This window comes from Malassezia restricta, chromosome IX, assembly GCF_003290485.1.
Source record: "Malassezia restricta chromosome IX, complete sequence".
Classification (NCBI taxonomy): Eukaryota; Fungi; Basidiomycota; class Malasseziomycetes; order Malasseziales; family Malasseziaceae; genus Malassezia; species Malassezia restricta.
The window spans coordinates 1-16,992 of record NC_040201.1 but is presented as its reverse complement, the minus strand read 5'-3'; the positions used below and the strand labels follow the sequence as shown (position 1 = coordinate 16,992).

Below are 16,992 nucleotides of genomic sequence, written 5' to 3'. Positions count from 1 at the left end.
AACCATGTTGGTGCTGGCCTTGGTGGCGCGTGGGTCGGACGTGCTGGCGGAGGCGCACGAGCCGGGGTATGAGCGCTTTGTGTCGGCGGCCGCTACCATCTTGGCCAAGGTGCACGAGTCGGGCACGCCGCGTGTCTCGTACGCGTTTGAGCAGTGGCTCTTTCACTACATGTGCGGCGATGATCAGTCGTACTTGGCGGTGGCGGACGTCGAGGCAGGGCGGCGCGTGCCGTTTGCGTTCCTCGAGGCGCTGAAGCAAGCGCGTGTGCAAAGCGCTGCTGAGATCGAGTCGTTGCGGCGTGCGTGGAATGCGCGGGGCCGCGACCCGATTCAGCAGGCGCAGTCGGAGCTGGGTCATGTCAAGGATGTCCTTACGCAGAACGTGGAGCAGATTCTGAGTCGTGGCGAGCAGCTTGACCTGCTCGTCGACCGCACGGACTCAGCGGCGCACCAGAGCCTAGCGTTCCGGCGGCGTGCGGTGCATCTGCGCCGCGAAATGTGGTGGCGAAATACGCGCATTGTGGTGCTCATGAGTGTGTGTGCCTTGGTACGTATATGCTACTTATGCAGGCACTGCTTGTTTTTGTGTATCATGCGTTGTTTTCATAGACAAAGACGTTGTTTCAGGGGACGTGGCTTCGGGCTGGGTGGCAGGGGGGCTGGGGAGGGTGTCGAGCTCGAGTTGGGCGAGCTCGTCGGCGAGCTCGTCGTCGGGGGCGCTGGACAGGGCGTCGGTGACCGCGTTCTGATCGTGCACGGCCTCTGCGATCGCGTCCATCGTGCGGTCGATGTGGTCCGGCTGAAGCGATGGGTCGTCGAGGAGGGAGCGCAGCGTCTTTTCCGACGCCGTGTACGCTTGCATGAGTTGCGCGTCGCCGACGGCCTGGTCCATGCTGAGGAGCAGCGTGTGCACCTTTTCCAGGGCCAGCACGCGCTTGTCCACCATGCTTTCGAGCTGCTTTTGGGTGCGTAGGTACGATAGCGTGACAGCTTCGCGCTCCTTGGCTTGGAGGGCGCGGCGGACGGTGGCCTGCGCGCGCTCCATCCGCGCTTGCCAAGCGTCGACTTGGCGCTCGAGTTGGGCGTGCAGGCCCTTGACGGCTAGGATGCCGCGGTCCTGCTCGGTCACGCGTGCTGTGCCCCACTTGTATACGTCGCCATCGTGCTGGATCGCGCGTGCGTCGTGCACGAGGTGCGTGAGCAGGATGTCGGTGTCCTTGTCGCTGAGGGCGAGGGGCCGGCTGCCGTCGTGCAGGCTGGCAAGGTAGGCCTTGGCATCCGCGCGCGACATGATGCGCTCTAGGGCGGACCAGTCGCGAGCGGTGGCGAGGCGCGCTGCGCGCTCGACATTCTCGCACACGACCCACTCGCCGTGCACATGGGACCACAGCGCTTCGTCGTCGTCGTCGTCGCGCGCGGAGCGCCAGCGCCACTGCCGGGCCCACCACGCGGTCCATGTGCGATCCAGGTAGGCTGACAGGCGCACGTAGCGGCCGTGGCGCTCCTGCTCGCGAATGACCACAGAGAGACACAGGGGCCGCCCTATGTCAGCGTCCGCCCACTGTGTCGGCGTATCGGCGTCGACCGGCCAGCACAGGGCGTGTGGCAACACGCGATCCCAGCACGCCGCGGCGATGGTGCCCGTCCACCACGCCAGTCGTGAGCGGAATGTGCCGGGATCGCTGTGTTTCTGCCCACCCAGATCCGCATACATCGATGCGAGCGCTTCCCTCGAGCCGCAGCGGGGGGCGGCATAGGCGGACAAGGTCATGAAAGAGCCATGCGCCACGTGGAGGAGGTTGGCCATGGCCTTTTGGAAGCCTGGCGCCGAGCGCCCGGCGAGTGCGCTGGACAGGGACGCGTCAGCGCCGGTGTGGCTGCCGAGTGCGGCGCCGCTGCCGGTGCAGGCTGCGCGTTCTCGCATCCTGTATGCGCTGGAGCAGTACGCGGTCGTTGTGCTGGTCGGCGAGACGGGCAGTGGCAAGACGACGCAGGTGCCGCAGTACCTGCTTGACGCGGGGTGGGCGCAGGAGCGGCAGATTGTGTGTGCGCAGCCGCGGCGGATGGCGGCGACGTCGGTGGCCGCACATGTGGCGCAGGAGCGGCAGGTGCGCCTGGGTGAGGAGGTCGGTTATGCGATCCGCTTTGACGAGCAGGTGCATCCGACGCGCACGCGGCTGCGGTACACGACGCCTGGCATGCTGTTTCGCGAGTGCATGCGGGATCCGCTGCTGCATCGATATAGCGTCGTGATGGTCGACGAGGCGCATGAGCGGGGCGCGTACACGGACCTGCTGCTCGCCGTGCTGAAGAAGATCCGGCGGCGGCGGCCGGCGCTGCGGATGATCGTGGCGAGTGCGACGCTCGAAGCGGAGAGTGTGCTGCGGTACCTGGATCCTGGTGGGGCGGCTTCTACCGTCGTGGCTATACAAGGGCGCGCGTACCCCGTCGAGGTGGCGCACACGACGGCGCCGCACGATGTCGTGGCGGCCTGCGTGCATACGGTCGTGACGCTGCACGAGACGGCGCCGCCGGGGGATGTGCTGGTGTTCATGTCGGGGCAAGACAAGATTGAGCGCGTGGTGCAGGCGTTGGCGGACCGAGGCGTGTACGCTGTGCCGCTGTATGCGGCGCTGCCGCCGGAGGAGCAGCGCGTCGCGCTGCGTCCTGGGCCGCCTGGGAAGCGCAAGGTGGTCGTGTCGACGAATGTGGCAGAGACGAGCGTGACGATCGATGGCGTCCGGTACGTCGTCGATACGGGGTATACCAAGATGCGGTACCGGCACACGCTGGCCGAGGTGCGTCTCTCGGCTGCCTCGGCGGCGCAGCGCGCTGGGCGCGCTGGGCGTACGGCGCCGGGTCAGTGCCTGCGCCTGTATGATGACGGGGCGCTGCGGGCGAGTGATCCGCCGGAGCTCGTGCAGTGCGACCTGACGATGTACGTGCTCCAGCTCAAGGCGCTGGGCGTCGATCAGATCGCGCGCTTTGATTTCATGCCGCCGGCGCCGCCCGCCGCGCACGTTGCGGATGCGCTCGCGCACTTGGAGAGTCTGCGAGCGCTGGACGAGGAGGGCCGTCTGACGCTGCTGGGCGAGCGGATGGCCGAGGCGCCGCTGTCGCCGATGATGGCGCGTGCGATCCTGCACGATGCGAGCTGTGCGGACGAAATGCTCACGATTGCGGCGATGACGAGCGTCGGCTCGCCGTTTGACGGCAGCGAGTCTGTCGCCGCGCAGATCGAGCGCCGCAAGTTTGTCGCCGAGGAGGGCGATCACTTGACGCTGCTCAATGTGTACGAGGCGTTTCAGCGGGCGGGCGCCTCGTCGCGATGGGCCGCGCAGCACGGCCTTTCGTACGCGACGCTGAAGCGCGCGCGGTCGATTCGCGCGCAGCTCGTCGCGTTTGTCACGCGCCAGTGGTCGTGGCCGTGGCGCCGCGCGGGGGACGAGCAGGCCGTGCGGCGATGCCTCGCGGCCGGCTTTTTTCGGCAGGCGGTGCGGTACGACGGCAGCTGGAAGACGCCGGCGGGAGAGACGCTGTATGTGCATCCCTCGTCGGTGCTGTTCACGCGCGCGCCGCCCATCGGTACGTGGGCCGTGTACGGCGACCTGCTGCACACGACGCAGCCGCAGATGCGCGATCTGTGCGTGGTCGACGCGGCCTGGCTGCTCACGCTCGCGCCGCACTATTATCATCGTTCGCTTCACTAAGGCGCGCGCGCACATGGGCGGTGCCAGCGAGGCCCTGGGCGAGGAACTGGCGTAGGACGCGGCAGCGCCTCGTGCGCGTCGTAAACTGCCCTGCCAGGCTGCGTGTGGCCATCGGCATGATCGGTGTGCGGTCTCGTGTGACGGCCGCGTGGATGGTGTCGAGTGTGCGGCTCAAGTCGCGATCGACGTCCTGGAACGTAGCGTGGCGCTGGTACAGATCCAGTGCATCCGTAGGTGTGTCCGCCGTGGTCCGCTCGGCATCGCGCTTGTCCGTCGTACGCCGCTTGCGCTCCTTGTGCGCCTGCGACGACGCTTTGAGCGCGGCGATTTGGCGCTCTTTTTCCTCGAGGCGCGCGACAAAGGCGGGATTCGTCGCTTTCTGCCACTCGAACAGCAGCGTGTCGTACGGCTGGGAGCGCCCTGGCACATGCCGCTTCGCGCCCATACTGTGCGACTTGCACGTCAGCGAGCGCGAGCATGGCAGGCCCTTGTTGTTGATGACGCCACACTGCCGGTCCAGGTTGATCGGACCGCGGTGCTTCTTGCCGCCCGTCGTCCACGCCTTGCGCTGCTCCGGCTCCGCCTTCGTCTCCGACTTGAGGATGCTGGGCGACACGCGTCCCTCGGCGATCGACTGCGCCAACGCACAGTTTTGCTCGTGGTACGCATACGCCTGTCGCAGCACAGGCTTCGCACACGTCGGGCACACCACAACATCCACCGAATCGTCGAGCGCAAACGGACCAAACTCGGTCACATCACTCGCATCCGCTTCCCACGCACGCTTGCGTGGCACCGGCGACGGCGGCTGACTCTGCGTCTCCTCCAAAATCACCCCCCAGTCCATGGTGGCCACTTGTCTCTCTCTCCACTTGATGGACGCCGCCACCCAACCGGTGTGGGCTGGGGTCACCTGGCTCCGCGAGGTGGCCACGCAGGTGATCGAGAGCGTCGTACCGCCCGCCGCGTCGCCGCCGCCGCCGCCGCCGCCCCCCGCCCTGCGCCTCGCGCCCGGCGTCGTGAGGGCGATCGCAGCCGTAGGATGGACGGCCGTGGCACTGTGGACAGGCGTGCACTTCGTGCGCCACTGGCGCCGTGCCAGCCGTCGAAGCGTCGCCCCGCTGAAGCGCACGCAGTGTGTGCTTGTGCTGGGCGGCGATACGCCGCTTGGACAGTCGGTCGTGGAGTACCTGCTCGCTCACAACCTGATCGTACTGGCGTCCGTCTCGAGTGCCGCCTCAGCTCGGGCGCTCGAGGCACGGATCGACCCAGAGATGCAGGGATACGTCCGAACCATCCAACTACACGATGCTACCTCTTTCGTACATGCCGTACATGCCAGTTTGTGCCTGCGCTACCCGTGGACGGCCACGGGCGATCCGTACGCCCGCCCCGGCCAGGCCGTCGAGTGGCTCGGCACCGTCAACACCCTCGGCATGACCGACACGCTGCCGGACGTGCTGCAGCGACTGGCCTCCCTGCGACCTCATCGCATGATTCACATACTACCAGGCTCCTCTCGTGCTAGCTCGACAGCGATAGGAGCACCGTCAGTGACACTGCATGCGTCGCCACGCTCCGAATCGCGCGTCTTGGCACGCATGCTCCGCCTCCTTCTTCCTAGCCGCACATGGCGCGCGTGCCTCTCATCGTGGCTTTCCTCCTTAGGGACCCGCCTGCGGTCGCTTATGTAGCGTGGTGCATAGGTATGCGCACAAGGGCCTCTGGCACCGTCCGCGACGTATCGTCGTCCGGGTGCATCGCAGCTTGCGCAATGTGAATCGCACGGAACACACCCTGCCAGCTCGCCATGACCGACGCCACCGACTGCCCGCCACACACGAGCGTGTCCACACGCTCACTGAGACGAGCGAGCTCCTGCGTGAGCTGCGCGGACTCGGCTCGGAGCTGCTGCAACGCCTGTAGCTCCGCCTGCTTCGCAGCCAGGCGCGCCGAGACCGAGCTCGGAACGCTGCCCGGCGCCATCGACGCGCGCGAACGCGCCAAGCTCATGCGCTGCGACATGAGGCGAACCGCCGCTCGGCGGCCGCGCGTCTCAGTGGAGGCACTGCCACGTGGACTGGGACGACCATGTCGACGGTGGCGCGAGGCACGGCGTACGAGCATGCGTGCCTCGCTCTCCTGCGGTCATGGCTCAAGATGGACATTTATCGAACGGGCGGCGCGCATGATCAAGGGAGGGATCTGTGCGGCTGGTGGTCGCCGCACGCGATCGGCGAGCCCCGCGCGCACGAACGAATCCGCGTGATTGCTCAGTGCAAGGCCGAGTCGCGGGCGCTCGGCCCGTCCGTCGTGCGCGAGATGGAAGGCACGCTGCTTCGCGCGACATGGGAGGCCACGACGACAGCGACCGTCGGCGTCCTGGCCAGTCACTCGGGCTTTAGCAAGCAGGCCAAGGTGTACATGCGCTCCAGCCGCCTGCCCCTCCTGTTTTTGCACTTGGCCCCACAGGACCAAGAGCCGCTCGTGTGCCAGGGCTTTCTATGGAACGACGCACTCGCGAATGGGCCCCTGCATGGGCGCTTCGAGCCCGTGTGGGTGACCACGCCGCAGCACACCCAGCAACTCACCCTGTACAGAGATGGCATACGCGCCATATAACTGGGAGATCAACGCATTCATGTCTACAAAACCTTTCGACACAAACGCCAAAGAGTAGCTCGTAGGACGACAGCCTTCGCTTTCGAGAAAGATATACGCGCTAGTGTCCATACAAAAACGAAACCGCCCTAGCCTTTTGAGATGGTCATTTACTTGTCGTTCGGGTTCATGCGGCGCTTACCACCGGGCGTCACGACAGCGTTCACGAAGCGACGGTTAAAAAGAATGCGCTTCTTTGCCCGGCCCTTGGGCACCTTGGGCTTCTCTTGCTTTTCCACCTTGGGGGTCTGCGACTTGACCTTACCAGCACGGGCGAGCGATCCGTGGACCTTACCCATCTAGCGATACGTTAGTGCACCAGCGTGCGTACCTTCGAATGTGGTTGTAACGGAACGGCAGCCCTCTTGCCACGATCCGTCGAAAAGGCCCCGCCGCTGCCCACACGCATGAAGGTCACGTGGTAGACATAGTTCTGTGTATATCACGTGATGATGAGCGAGAGACCTGCCTGCTTACCGCCTCCTTCTTCCAGCACCGACTCACCATGATCATCTCGAAGCAGAATCGCCGCACTATCTACATGGCCCTCTTCCAGGAGGGCGTGCTTGTCGCTCCCAAGAACTTTGAGATTAAGCACCCTAACCTGGACGTGCCCAACCTCGAGGTGATCAAGGCCTTGCAGTCGCTCGACTCGAAGGGCTACGTGCACACGCAGTTCAGCTGGCAGTGGTTCTACTACGTGCTCACCGACGAGGGTCTCGAGTACCTCCGTGAGTACCTGCACCTGCCCTCGGAGATTGTGCCCAACACGCACAAGCAGCCCGCCCGCCCTCAGCGCGCTCTGATGGGTGACCGCGACGGCTTCCGCGGCCGTGGTGGTGGTGACCGTGAGTACCGCCGCCGTGGTGACTTTGACAAGAAGGACGGCGCGCCCAGCGGTGACTTCCGCCCTCGCTTCGGTCGCCGCGAGTAAAGACGTTCTAGGCCGGACCCTAAGGTGACAAGGTCCGCCTTGTTTCCCCGGGGATGCGTTATCGCATCTCGAGAACTGCACCCCGTGTTGGCACGCGTTTGTGTGCTGTCATCGCGTCGAGCCGGTGCTCTTAGCCGTCATGGGGTCCAAAATACCTTGATAGATAGAGGCCCATACCATCGAGTCTTGTCTGCATAGAGGCACCGTCCTGTTTAGTCAGGTGCCACGCACGTTGAGGTCCTCGTCTCTGGCGCGCAACACAGTTCTTTCCAGCGACATGGGTCTCTTTGGTGGCAGCAGCTCTGGCAGTGCTTCTGCGGCATCGTCGCCCCAACTGGAAGCGGCTACGGCTGAGGTAGGTCGACATGGCAACTGACGGCGCGCAGCTCGATATGATTACGGACGTGTTCAACCGCCTTGTCGAATCGTGTCACGCCAAGTGCATCAGCCCACGCTACGCTGAGGCCGATCTCAACAAGGGCGAGAGCGTATGCGTTGATCGGTATGTATAGGCTGTCTGACCTAGCAGCTGCGTGAGCAAGTTCTTTGCCGTCAACGCCAAGGTCGGCGAGCAGATGCAGGCATTGGGACAAGCTGCCAGCGCCGCCGGTGGCAGAATGATGGGCTAAACGCCTCCTATGCATGTAGTCGGCTATACTCATAGCTATACAACATGCTGGTGAGCCTGCATGACAAAGGAGGGCCGTGGCACGACACCCGCTGGACGAAGAGGCCCAGCACCACGCGCCAGACCGAAGAAGGAGAACATCTCATCTGATTGGTCAAGCATGCGCGAAAAAAGGCGCTATGACCCCACGTACTCGGATCCCTATCGAGGCCCACACCATGGCTTCCATCGTACAGCTCGTGCTATGGTGTGCCCTTGTGGTCTTCTCGTTCGTCGGAGCACAGCGCAGCTCGAGTCGGACGGCTAGACCTACGGCCGACGCCCATGCTCTGAGGGCTCCCATCACGGTACACAGAAAGGCACGGCCCCGCCACATGGAACGTGATCACCTTGTGACGTGGTGCCATGCTCAGTCTGAGAAACGCCGCAGAAAGTATGGACTGGCAGCGAATGTCAGCAAACGCCAAATAGTGGGATTGGGCGATTACTTGGACGATTCCTACTTTGTGCCTATGGGCATAGGCACGCCGGCTCAGACGCTCAACGTGCTGCCGGATACGGGATCGACCAACCTGTGGGTCATTGACTCGACATGCACAGATGAGAAAAACTGCCCATCTTCGTCGCCCAAATTTACGGCATCCATGAGCAAGACGCATCAGGACAGCCGCACGCCATTTCATGAGTTGTATGGCGACCATGCTGCCGCAAGCGGCACCATCAGTCAGGATACAGTCTCGCTCGCTGGATACTCCATCTCCCCTCTTGCCTTTGGGCGTGTGAGGCATGTGACGAAACGCACCATGGGGCCGACCGTGTCTGGCATTCTTGGTCTCTCGTTCCACGATCCCAAGCTGGATGACTTGGAGCCGTTTTGGCAAGTGTTGTACGAGCGTCAAGAGATGCAGGATTATGTATTTTCTTTTCAGCTGCCCAAGGCCCTGGTGTACGCCAAGCCTGACCAGGAAGAAGATGCATTGACGTCGGGTGGCGTGTTCACCTTGGGCGTCTTGGATCCACAGCAGTACGCCGGCTCGATTTCCTGGTCGCCGTTATCGAGAGGATATGGCATGCACGCGAAAAAGAGCTGGACCATTGATGTGAACGAAATGCGTCTGAATGGACACAGTGTGGATCTGGGACCCCATCGGCACGCTCTCATTGACACGGGCTCCTCCAATATTGTTGGTCCTCGTCAAGCCATGGACATCCTTCACGCTTTGATTCCTGGCGCACAGCGATTCCCTCCGAATCCTGAATATTACATGCTGCCGTGCAACTCAAGTATCCAGCTGGATATCACGTTCTCGGATCGCACCTGGACTCTTCCGCCGGACCATTTGATCATGCAAAAGATCAATCAGACCATGTGCCTTAGCGCGCTGACGACCGTGGAAGATACATCCGACATACCCTTGGGCTGGATTATGGGCCACCCTTTTCTTACTCATGTGTTTAGTGTATTCGACGCCAAAGAGGAACGCATTGGCTTCGCTTCGTTGCCACAGGGCGGTGTACAGAATGCGACCCTGACACAGGCCGATATCGACCGTCACAATGCGAGCCGAGCCTTCCACACAAGTAACACCCAAATAAGCGAGCGCTACGCTACTCCCATTAGTAGAATGGAGCACGGTCCGTCAAGTCGAATGCATCCCAGCAGTCCACCCGCAGAGCCAACAATGACCTTGAACAGATTCACAGATTCGCAGTGGCGTTCCGCCACGATTCATGCACCCCATCATATCAACCTGACGCAACGCACAAGTCACACGAGCTCAGCCTCATCAAGCGAGCGCTCGTGGTCCCATACATGCATGCTCCTATGTGCTTTGGCCCTCGTATGGATGTGCAGGTAGTGCGAGGATGAGCGTCGACGCCTCCTGTAGCTCAGCTGTACTATTAGATAAGCACCTGCATTCGATGTTTGCCGAGATGGCAGCCAAGAGCCGCCCTCGTCTTGTCACCACCACCTTGATGGCGCTTCGATCTGTTGCGCTGAGCTGTTTCGTAGCTCTCGTTATCGGTGCGTCTGTCGACGCTGCGCCGAGCAGTACGAGACAGACTGATGCGCCTCACGCTACGGCTCCAGCTCAGGGACTCAAAGTGCCGATGTACTACGACCGTCGCGCCTTGCACCCTCGGAACCAAAATATGAACCAGGACCAGCTGGATGAGTGGCTGCGTATGCAATCCAAAAACATGCATTGGCGCTATACGCATCCAGATGACCGGAATTCGTCCGACGCCCTGGAAAAGCGGCAGCAGCTGGGTATGGGTGACTATGGTCCGGATAGTTTCTACTTTGCTCCTATCGGCATCGGAACGCCTGAAATGACGCTCAACGTAGTGCTCGACACGGGGTCGGCTGACTTTTGGCTGGCAGACTCGCAGTGCTCACCCATGAAGCACTGCCCGGAAAGTATGCTCAAGTACGATGCCTCGAAGAGCCGCACTCACAAGGACTTACACGTGCCATTTGGCGTGCAGTATGGCTCTGGCGCCGTGCGGGGCGAACTTGCGACAGAAAAGGTTTCGTTGGCCGGCTACACTGTGTCTTCTGTCTCTTTTGGACAGGCGGACCAGCTCGCCCGCGGCACGATCAACCCACCAGCCTCGGGTATTATGGGCATGGGCTACGAATCGCTCTCGACGACCGGCACGATGCCATTTTGGCAGATTTTGCTTGAGCGCCAGAAGCTGCATGACTATTTGTTTACATTCCAGATGGTCAACAAGATAAAGAAAGCCAGCAGTGGCCGTGTGGACATGGTGGAAGCTGGCGGTGTGTTTACCTTGGGTGTGTTGGATGATCAGCAATACTCGGGTGACATTGCCTGGGCGCCTATGGCACGGGGATATGGATCAAAGGGCGTGGGATACTGGGCACTGAACCTGGAGGACCTCAGTGTGAATGGCGAGCATATTGATCTGGGCACGCATAGCGTGGCTGCGATTGACACAGGCACCACTTTGATCGGCGGTCCTAAGCTTGCTATGGATAGGATCCATGCCAAGATTCCTGGCGCTCAGAGGTATAACCGTGTGCCGGAGTACTATGTCTTTCCCTGCGATACGGATGCCAAGGTCGACTTGACCTTTGGTAACCACACATGGACGCTCAAGACGGAGGACCTCATCTCACAGAGACTGTCGCGCAGAGTCTGTTTGAGCTCGCTGTTTGCCATGTCCACCAGGAGCGGCTCGCGCATGCCTGCATGGATCGTCGGTGATACGTTCCTCAAAACGGTGTTTAGCGTATTTGACGCTGGAAAGAACCGAATTGGCTTTGCGTCGCTGCCTAAGGGTGGTGCGCAGACCAAGTCTATCACCAGCGCTACGATGGACAACCGTGTGGCCAGCTCGTACCAACAAACAGCCAGCAGTGAAGGCTCGCCGTTTGGCGGTGGTGGCGGCGGCGGCGGCGACGGTGGTGGCGGTGGTATTATTATCACACGGACTCGCAACGTCGACGAGTCGTGGAAAACGGCCTCGATCGACGTGCCCCACAATGTCCAGCCCCTTCACGCTCCCAAATGGAACGAAGCAGCTAGTCTCGGTGTGAGCCAGCTTGTCGTTCCTATGCTCTTGATCGCAAGCGCGGCCCTCTTTCTGTAACATCCACATAGGCATGTAAATTTCGACTATAGATCCTGATGCTGCTCCTTGGGCTGCAATAATGAAGACAATGCTTTCCTCGTCTTCTTGTCTTGGATCTCAGGCACAATGACCTGGAATTCGACAAACAAGTCTCCATGGTCCTCGCTATGCCTGCGCTCCTCGTCGGGTATGGGCAATCCTTCGCCATGGATCACGCTCACGTGACCGGGCTGAGTCGCCGTCGTGCGAGCCAGGCGAATCGCATGACCGTCGTAATGAGGAAGAGTGTGCTCAAAGCCGAGGAGGGCATCATGAAGAGAGATGGTATGTGTGTAGTACAGGTTATGTCCCATGCGGCGGAAGTCACCGGGTGAGGTGGTCGTATACACCTTGACGACGACGTCACCTGGGTCGGCATCTGGACTCTGGTCCGCCAAGCCTTCAAACACATACTCGGCGCCTTCACGCGCACCTGGTTCCACCTCAACTTCAATGTCGGTCACATCTGGAACAATCGTATGGCCCTTGCACCGGCTGCACAGGCGCTTGATCACACGGCCTTCACCGTTACAGTGAGGGCATGTCACTTGCATCGTGGTCACAAAGCCAGGCATGATTTGTTGGCGATGCAGCTGCATGCCCTGACCATTGCAAGCTTTGCATGTATGGATATCTGATGTGGAATGCGCACCTGAGCCAAAACACGCCGGGCACACGACATGACGTTTGTGTGCGACGGTAAACGACCGCCCCAAATACAAGTCTTTCAGTGACACTTCTGCATCGTACATCTTGTTAGGACCTTTTGGCGTTTCGTCGTGCATGTGCCCACTGCCGCCGCCACCGCCAAAAAACTGTCGGAACGCATCGAAAGGATCAGCATGTCCATTCTCTTTGCGTGCTTGGTGCTGTAGGGCTGCATCCGCTCCTCGTGCATCATAAATCCGGCGCAGCTCCGGATCGGATAGTATTTGGTATGCTTCGGACACATCCATAAACGCCTCTGCTTTGTCTGGGTGCTTGTCTGGGTGCATGTCCCGCGCCTTTTTTCGGTACGCGGATTTGATGTCCCGTTCGGACGCTCGAGGCTTTACGCCTAGGATATCATAAAAGTCTTTAGCGGCAGAGACAAGAGGCACGACATAAACCAGGCATACGAGCCCAAGTGCTATGGCGTGCGTCGCCGACCACGACAGCATCGAGGCAGGTGGAGACAAGGAGGAGGCGACGTGGAAGAAGGCCTCCACCCGCCACGTGTGTGGGGGCCACCTTCCCCTGGACCCGCATGCTGAGGGACCCAGCAGCTTAGCTTTGCAGGTAGAAAGCCTTGCCGGTAAATTTTGAGGAGCTTACTAGCACCCTAACCGATAGGAGTCGCTTCTACCAAAGGCGATCGACATGGGCCGCTATTCAAGATCGACGCATTGAGCCTCGTCCTCGGACGGCCGCATCCCACGTGAGTAGGTGGAGGATACGAGGAGGCATCATATGCACGAAACCCTGGAATACCGACTGACATTTATTTCCGTGCAAGCCGTAACCACGGAAATCCGACCCTTACCCAAATCAAGGTTCTGGAGTACATGTCTATATAAACCTATTTGGATTAGCGTGATGCGTCCAGTAGCGACATGAACAAGCTTTCTCTTGTGGCCTTAGCTGCTACGCTTATCGCATCTGTTGCGCAGGCGGCCCAGTTCCACACGCAAGTGCAGGATCTGGATGGCAAGAAATTCGACTATCTTGTTGTGGGTGGTGGTCTTGGCGGTCTTGTTGTGAGCAAGCGTCTTTCTCAGGACCCGAGCAAGAAGATCCTAGTCATCGAGGCTGGTCGAGATGACCGCAAGGACCCTCGTATCTATGATGTTGACAAGTATGGCGAATTCGTCGATACGGATATGAACTGGAACTTTGAGACTGTACCCCAGGCTATAATCGGAAATCAGACCAAGTCTCTCCGTGCAGGAAAGACGCTAGGTGGTAGCACATCGATCAATGGTGGTGCATGGAACCGTGCGCACAAAGTTCAATACGATATGCTGAAGAACATCACGGGCGATCCCACCTTTGACTTTGAGCACTTGCAGGAGTACATGAATAGGGCCGAGTCCTTTGTGCCACCGACAAAGGAACAGCGCAAGGCTGGTGCTGACTACGTTCGTGAGGCGCACGGCTACGACGGGCCTCTGTCCATTGGATTCTCGCCTATTCGGAACAAGCAGAAACGTATGTTTACGGGAGAAGGGCAGCAGGCCTTCTTGGAGACCATCCAAAGGGTGCTTGGTGTAGCTCACCTGAAGGATCAAAACAGTGGTAATAACACCGGTGCTGGCTGGACCCCCACTTCCATTTCACAGGACAGTAAGCGCGAGAGCGCCTGCAGGTACTTGGAACAGACCGGCGATAACGTCGACGTTCTCCTTGGCTGGACGGCTGTCCGCTTGTCGTGGAAGGGCGACAAAGACATCGAAGGTGTGGTTGTCCAGAAGGACAGGCATAGCCAGCCACACACTTTGTACACACAGGGTGAGGTCATCCTGTCGGCTGGTACGATCAACACGCCGGGTATTCTAGAGCGTTCGGGTATTGGTGCCAAGGATGTATTGGACAAGCTCGGTATCGAAAAGAAGATCATCCTGCCTGGTGTCGGCAAGAATCTGCAGGAGCAGACGATGAATACGATGGGTGGTAAAGCCAAGCACCTCGACACGAGTGGTGGTGGTCCTTCGAACATGATTGCCAACACGGGTGTCTGGCAGATCTTTAATAATGCGTCACTTGTGGAAAAAAGGGTTCATCTTGACATGTATGTCGAGGCCGCGAAACTGGAGGATGGTGGATACGTAGCATCATCGAATGCTCTCCAGGATCATTACAAATTGGTGACTGAGGCCATGTTCAAGAAGGGTGTGCCTGCATGCGAGCACTTTTTCGACACCGGATTCCCGCCGAACTCGTATGGTATTGATACTTGGTGCTTGTTGCCTTACTCGCGTGGAAAAGTTCACATCAAGTCGAAAGATGCCTTTGAGAAGCCGTTGTTGGATCCAAACTACTTTGCCGTCCATTTTGATATGAAAATGCAAGTGGCTGCGATGCGTGCTAATCGCCGTATTTTGCAGACGAGTCCACTTCTCGACGAACTGGAGGCGAGTGAGACGCAGCCTGGCTTTGAGCACATCCCTGATACACCTGAGCATGGCTCCTATGCGAAGTGGCAAGCATGGATTCTTGGTACCGACGGCAAGGGCGGATTCGGCAGTGTGGCCCACCAAATTGGTACGTGCTCAATGATGCCGAAGAAGGACGGTGGCGTGGTCGACTCGCACTTCAAGGTGTACGGAACGAAGAACCTCCGCATTGTGGATGGCTCGGTACTTCCTATCCAGTTGTCGGCGCACCTATCGAGTACGCTCTATGGCCTGGCTGAGAAAGCGTCTGAAGATATCGGAAAGACGGCGCATCAGCGCCATTGAGTTACTGTTGATTGTTGATAGACTTGATCTACCTGTAATTTGCCTGTAAGTACTTGTAAGTTGTGATGGAAATAAATGGTCCTTTTTGGTTTATGTGGAGAATTCGCTCAGGCGCGCTATAGCACCTACTTAGGTCTCTGACAAACCAGGCGGACAAAGAATCATTGCATGATTCGAGATGGAAGATGCGTGCATCAGAGGGGCGTGCTGGACGGAAGTGACTCTCGATCTGACAGCGTTGGATGACCCGACATGAGCAAGTGCATGCAGCATGAGAGTCTATGGATGGAAAAGAATGCACTGTAAGCACAATGAAAGGGACCAAGTCGATTTACGACAGGATGCATGGGACTGATCTGGCACTTGTTCTGCTAAGACACAAGAAAGTATGGTGCTACATAAGACGTAAGCTCAAAGAGAGGGGCGAGCAGATGCACAAGAGAGGGCGGAGATAGTGGCAAAGTACACATGGGTGCTGGCACGAAGGAATGTAGTAAGATGGACGGAAAACTAGGAGATATAAGCGTAAGGCAAGATAACATGAAAACGAGGTATGAATCTTGGCATTTCGCGGTCAAAGCCAAAGAGAAAGACAATGGGAGTAGAATCGTGGAAAAAAGACCCAAAGGCCCGTAAGCTCTCAATTGACTAATACGTACCTGACCTGACTATAACGGCTTCGTGCACAAAGAGTCAGCAAGAATGACACAACTGGTGCATTCTGATCACACGATGAAATTATGTATGGACGAAGAGCCGGGTGCCTTGGTCAAGAAGTCAAGGGCGAATGCAGGGCATGTAGCAGGGCGACAAAGGTAGAGAGAATTCGCACTCAAGGCTAACAGGGATTTTCAAAAGTTTGCTGCGCTGTAGTGCACAAAGGAACCTGTGCGAGTACAGACTCTCCCGAAAGTAGAGACCAGAGATAGGCGGACTTGTACATGAGCACCTGGAATAGGGGCGGACGGAGTTGGCTTGTCACCAAAGGCCGATGGCACGTGCGAGGAGGACGCGGAACCCCGGGACGACCAAGGAAATGCGATGAGTGGCAATGAGGCAAGCAGTAGACTGAAAGTACGTAAAAGGGCAGGACTAAGATGCTGATAGAGATACATCAATAGGAACAATGAAGACAACGATCATTGGCATTGCACTTGCAGCTACGGCGCTGACAACAGCGAATGCACTGAAGTGTCAGAAAAATGCAACGGGAGTACTGGCAACACGTGAAAAAAGGTTTGAACACAAGTTCGATTATGATGGACACCCGGTGGCTGAGTGGACGCAATATTACAAGATGAAAGACGGAAAGCTGGTAACAAGCAAGGATCCGGGAGAAGAATATGACTTTTATTCATGTGAGGCAGAAGGAAACTTGGTATCGGGAGATAGAGCAGAAATGACGGGTGTACTGAAGACAAAAGATGGGAAGAAATGTTTGACGAATTCGTTTGTTTGGGCACGAAAGCCAGCTAAATGGCCGGCGTGGGAGCAAGTGCCGAAGGATGTGGAGAAGAAGGTGACGCTGGAGGACTGTGCTGAGAATGGAATGGGGCTTCGAAAGCAATGGTTTGAGCTGAGTAACGCCCATCGCCCTGGATGTTCACAAGAGCTTTTGCATCATGGCTATTATGAAGATCAATCGTTGCACCTTGAGTATGGCGAGAAAGGAGTGGCATTTGACAGAATAAAAGAGCTTGATAATGAGGAAGAAAAGGAAGAAGAGGATTACCGATTTTCAATCAGCTACCTTATGACAGGAAAGCTGGATGATACATGCTAGACTGTTGTTTGACAGAAAGACTTTGAATACGAAGTAGTGCATTAAGTGAAGATGGTCATGTATGAGAGAGTGAGAGTGAGAGTGAGAGTGAGAGTGAGAGTTAGTGTTAGTGTGAGAGTTAGTGTGAGAGTTAGTGTTAGTGTTAGTGTTAGTGTTAGTGTTAGTGTTAGTGTTAGTGTTAGTGTTAGTGTTAGTGTTAG

At 58.5% G+C, this 16,992-nt stretch overlaps 14 protein-coding genes across 14 annotated transcripts; 10 read left to right on the top strand and 4 right to left on the bottom strand.

Annotated features, from left to right (window-relative positions):
• Positions 1-4: 4 nt before the first annotated feature.
• Positions 5-609, top strand: MRET_4296 (v-SNARE component of the vacuolar SNARE complex; the record flags this gene model as incomplete). Its single annotated transcript, XM_027630923.1, has 2 exons — positions 5-547; positions 571-609. The coding sequence occupies 2 exons, from the start codon at positions 5-7 to the stop codon at positions 607-609; spliced, it is 582 nt and encodes a 193-aa protein (XP_027486815.1).
• MRET_4295 (charged multivesicular body protein 7) lies at positions 563-1,807 on the bottom strand (the record flags this gene model as incomplete). Its single annotated transcript, XM_027630922.1, has 1 exon — positions 563-1,807. The coding sequence occupies one exon, from the start codon at positions 1,805-1,807 to the stop codon at positions 563-565; it is 1,245 nt and encodes a 414-aa protein (XP_027486814.1).
• MRET_4294 (ATP-dependent RNA helicase DDX35) lies at positions 1,806-3,710 on the top strand (the record flags this gene model as incomplete). The annotated part of the gene is made up of 1 exon (XM_027630921.1): positions 1,806-3,710. One exon carries the CDS (start codon positions 1,806-1,808, stop codon positions 3,708-3,710), a length of 1,905 nt encoding a protein of 634 aa, XP_027486813.1.
• MRET_4293 (SAGA-associated factor 73) lies at positions 3,670-4,557 on the bottom strand (the record flags this gene model as incomplete). The annotated part of the gene is made up of 1 exon (XM_027630920.1): positions 3,670-4,557. The coding sequence occupies one exon, from the start codon at positions 4,555-4,557 to the stop codon at positions 3,670-3,672; it is 888 nt and encodes a 295-aa protein (XP_027486775.1).
• A 28-nt stretch (positions 4,558-4,585) lies between these two features.
• On the top strand, positions 4,586-5,404 carry MRET_4292 (uncharacterized protein; the record flags this gene model as incomplete). The annotated part of the gene is made up of 1 exon (XM_027630919.1): positions 4,586-5,404. The coding sequence occupies one exon, from the start codon at positions 4,586-4,588 to the stop codon at positions 5,402-5,404; it is 819 nt and encodes a 272-aa protein (XP_027486782.1).
• Positions 5,397-5,735, bottom strand: MRET_4291 (DASH complex subunit DAD2; the record flags this gene model as incomplete). The annotated part of the gene is made up of 1 exon (XM_027630918.1): positions 5,397-5,735. The coding sequence occupies one exon, from the start codon at positions 5,733-5,735 to the stop codon at positions 5,397-5,399; it is 339 nt and encodes a 112-aa protein (XP_027486812.1).
• A 66-nt stretch (positions 5,736-5,801) lies between these two features.
• MRET_4290 (protein of unknown function (DUF2034)) lies at positions 5,802-6,332 on the top strand (the record flags this gene model as incomplete). Its single annotated transcript, XM_027630917.1, has 1 exon — positions 5,802-6,332. One exon carries the CDS (start codon positions 5,802-5,804, stop codon positions 6,330-6,332), a length of 531 nt encoding a protein of 176 aa, XP_027486774.1.
• Positions 6,333-6,876: 544 nt separating this feature from the next.
• On the top strand, positions 6,877-7,305 carry MRET_4289 (small subunit ribosomal protein S10e; the record flags this gene model as incomplete). Its single annotated transcript, XM_027630916.1, has 1 exon — positions 6,877-7,305. The coding sequence occupies one exon, from the start codon at positions 6,877-6,879 to the stop codon at positions 7,303-7,305; it is 429 nt and encodes a 142-aa protein (XP_027486787.1).
• Positions 7,306-7,582: 277 nt separating this feature from the next.
• On the top strand, positions 7,583-7,934 carry MRET_4288 (mitochondrial import inner membrane translocase subunit TIM10; the record flags this gene model as incomplete). Its single annotated transcript, XM_027630915.1, has 3 exons — positions 7,583-7,660; positions 7,692-7,807; positions 7,835-7,934. 3 exons carry the CDS (start codon positions 7,583-7,585, stop codon positions 7,932-7,934), a joined length of 294 nt encoding a protein of 97 aa, XP_027486741.1.
• A 178-nt stretch (positions 7,935-8,112) lies between these two features.
• MRET_4287 (cathepsin D) lies at positions 8,113-9,792 on the top strand (the record flags this gene model as incomplete). Its single annotated transcript, XM_027630914.1, has 1 exon — positions 8,113-9,792. The coding sequence occupies one exon, from the start codon at positions 8,113-8,115 to the stop codon at positions 9,790-9,792; it is 1,680 nt and encodes a 559-aa protein (XP_027486799.1).
• Positions 9,793-9,856: 64 nt separating this feature from the next.
• On the top strand, positions 9,857-11,551 carry MRET_4286 (eukaryotic aspartyl protease; the record flags this gene model as incomplete). The annotated part of the gene is made up of 1 exon (XM_027630913.1): positions 9,857-11,551. One exon carries the CDS (start codon positions 9,857-9,859, stop codon positions 11,549-11,551), a length of 1,695 nt encoding a protein of 564 aa, XP_027486800.1.
• A 26-nt stretch (positions 11,552-11,577) lies between these two features.
• On the bottom strand, positions 11,578-12,732 carry MRET_4285 (DnaJ-related protein SCJ1; the record flags this gene model as incomplete). Its single annotated transcript, XM_027630912.1, has 1 exon — positions 11,578-12,732. One exon carries the CDS (start codon positions 12,730-12,732, stop codon positions 11,578-11,580), a length of 1,155 nt encoding a protein of 384 aa, XP_027486801.1.
• A 432-nt stretch (positions 12,733-13,164) lies between these two features.
• MRET_4284 (glucose oxidase) lies at positions 13,165-15,009 on the top strand (the record flags this gene model as incomplete). The annotated part of the gene is made up of 1 exon (XM_027630911.1): positions 13,165-15,009. The coding sequence occupies one exon, from the start codon at positions 13,165-13,167 to the stop codon at positions 15,007-15,009; it is 1,845 nt and encodes a 614-aa protein (XP_027486802.1).
• A 1,126-nt stretch (positions 15,010-16,135) lies between these two features.
• Positions 16,136-16,792, top strand: MRET_4283 (uncharacterized protein; the record flags this gene model as incomplete). The annotated part of the gene is made up of 1 exon (XM_027630910.1): positions 16,136-16,792. The coding sequence occupies one exon, from the start codon at positions 16,136-16,138 to the stop codon at positions 16,790-16,792; it is 657 nt and encodes a 218-aa protein (XP_027486803.1).
• Positions 16,793-16,992: the final 200 nt, after the last annotated feature.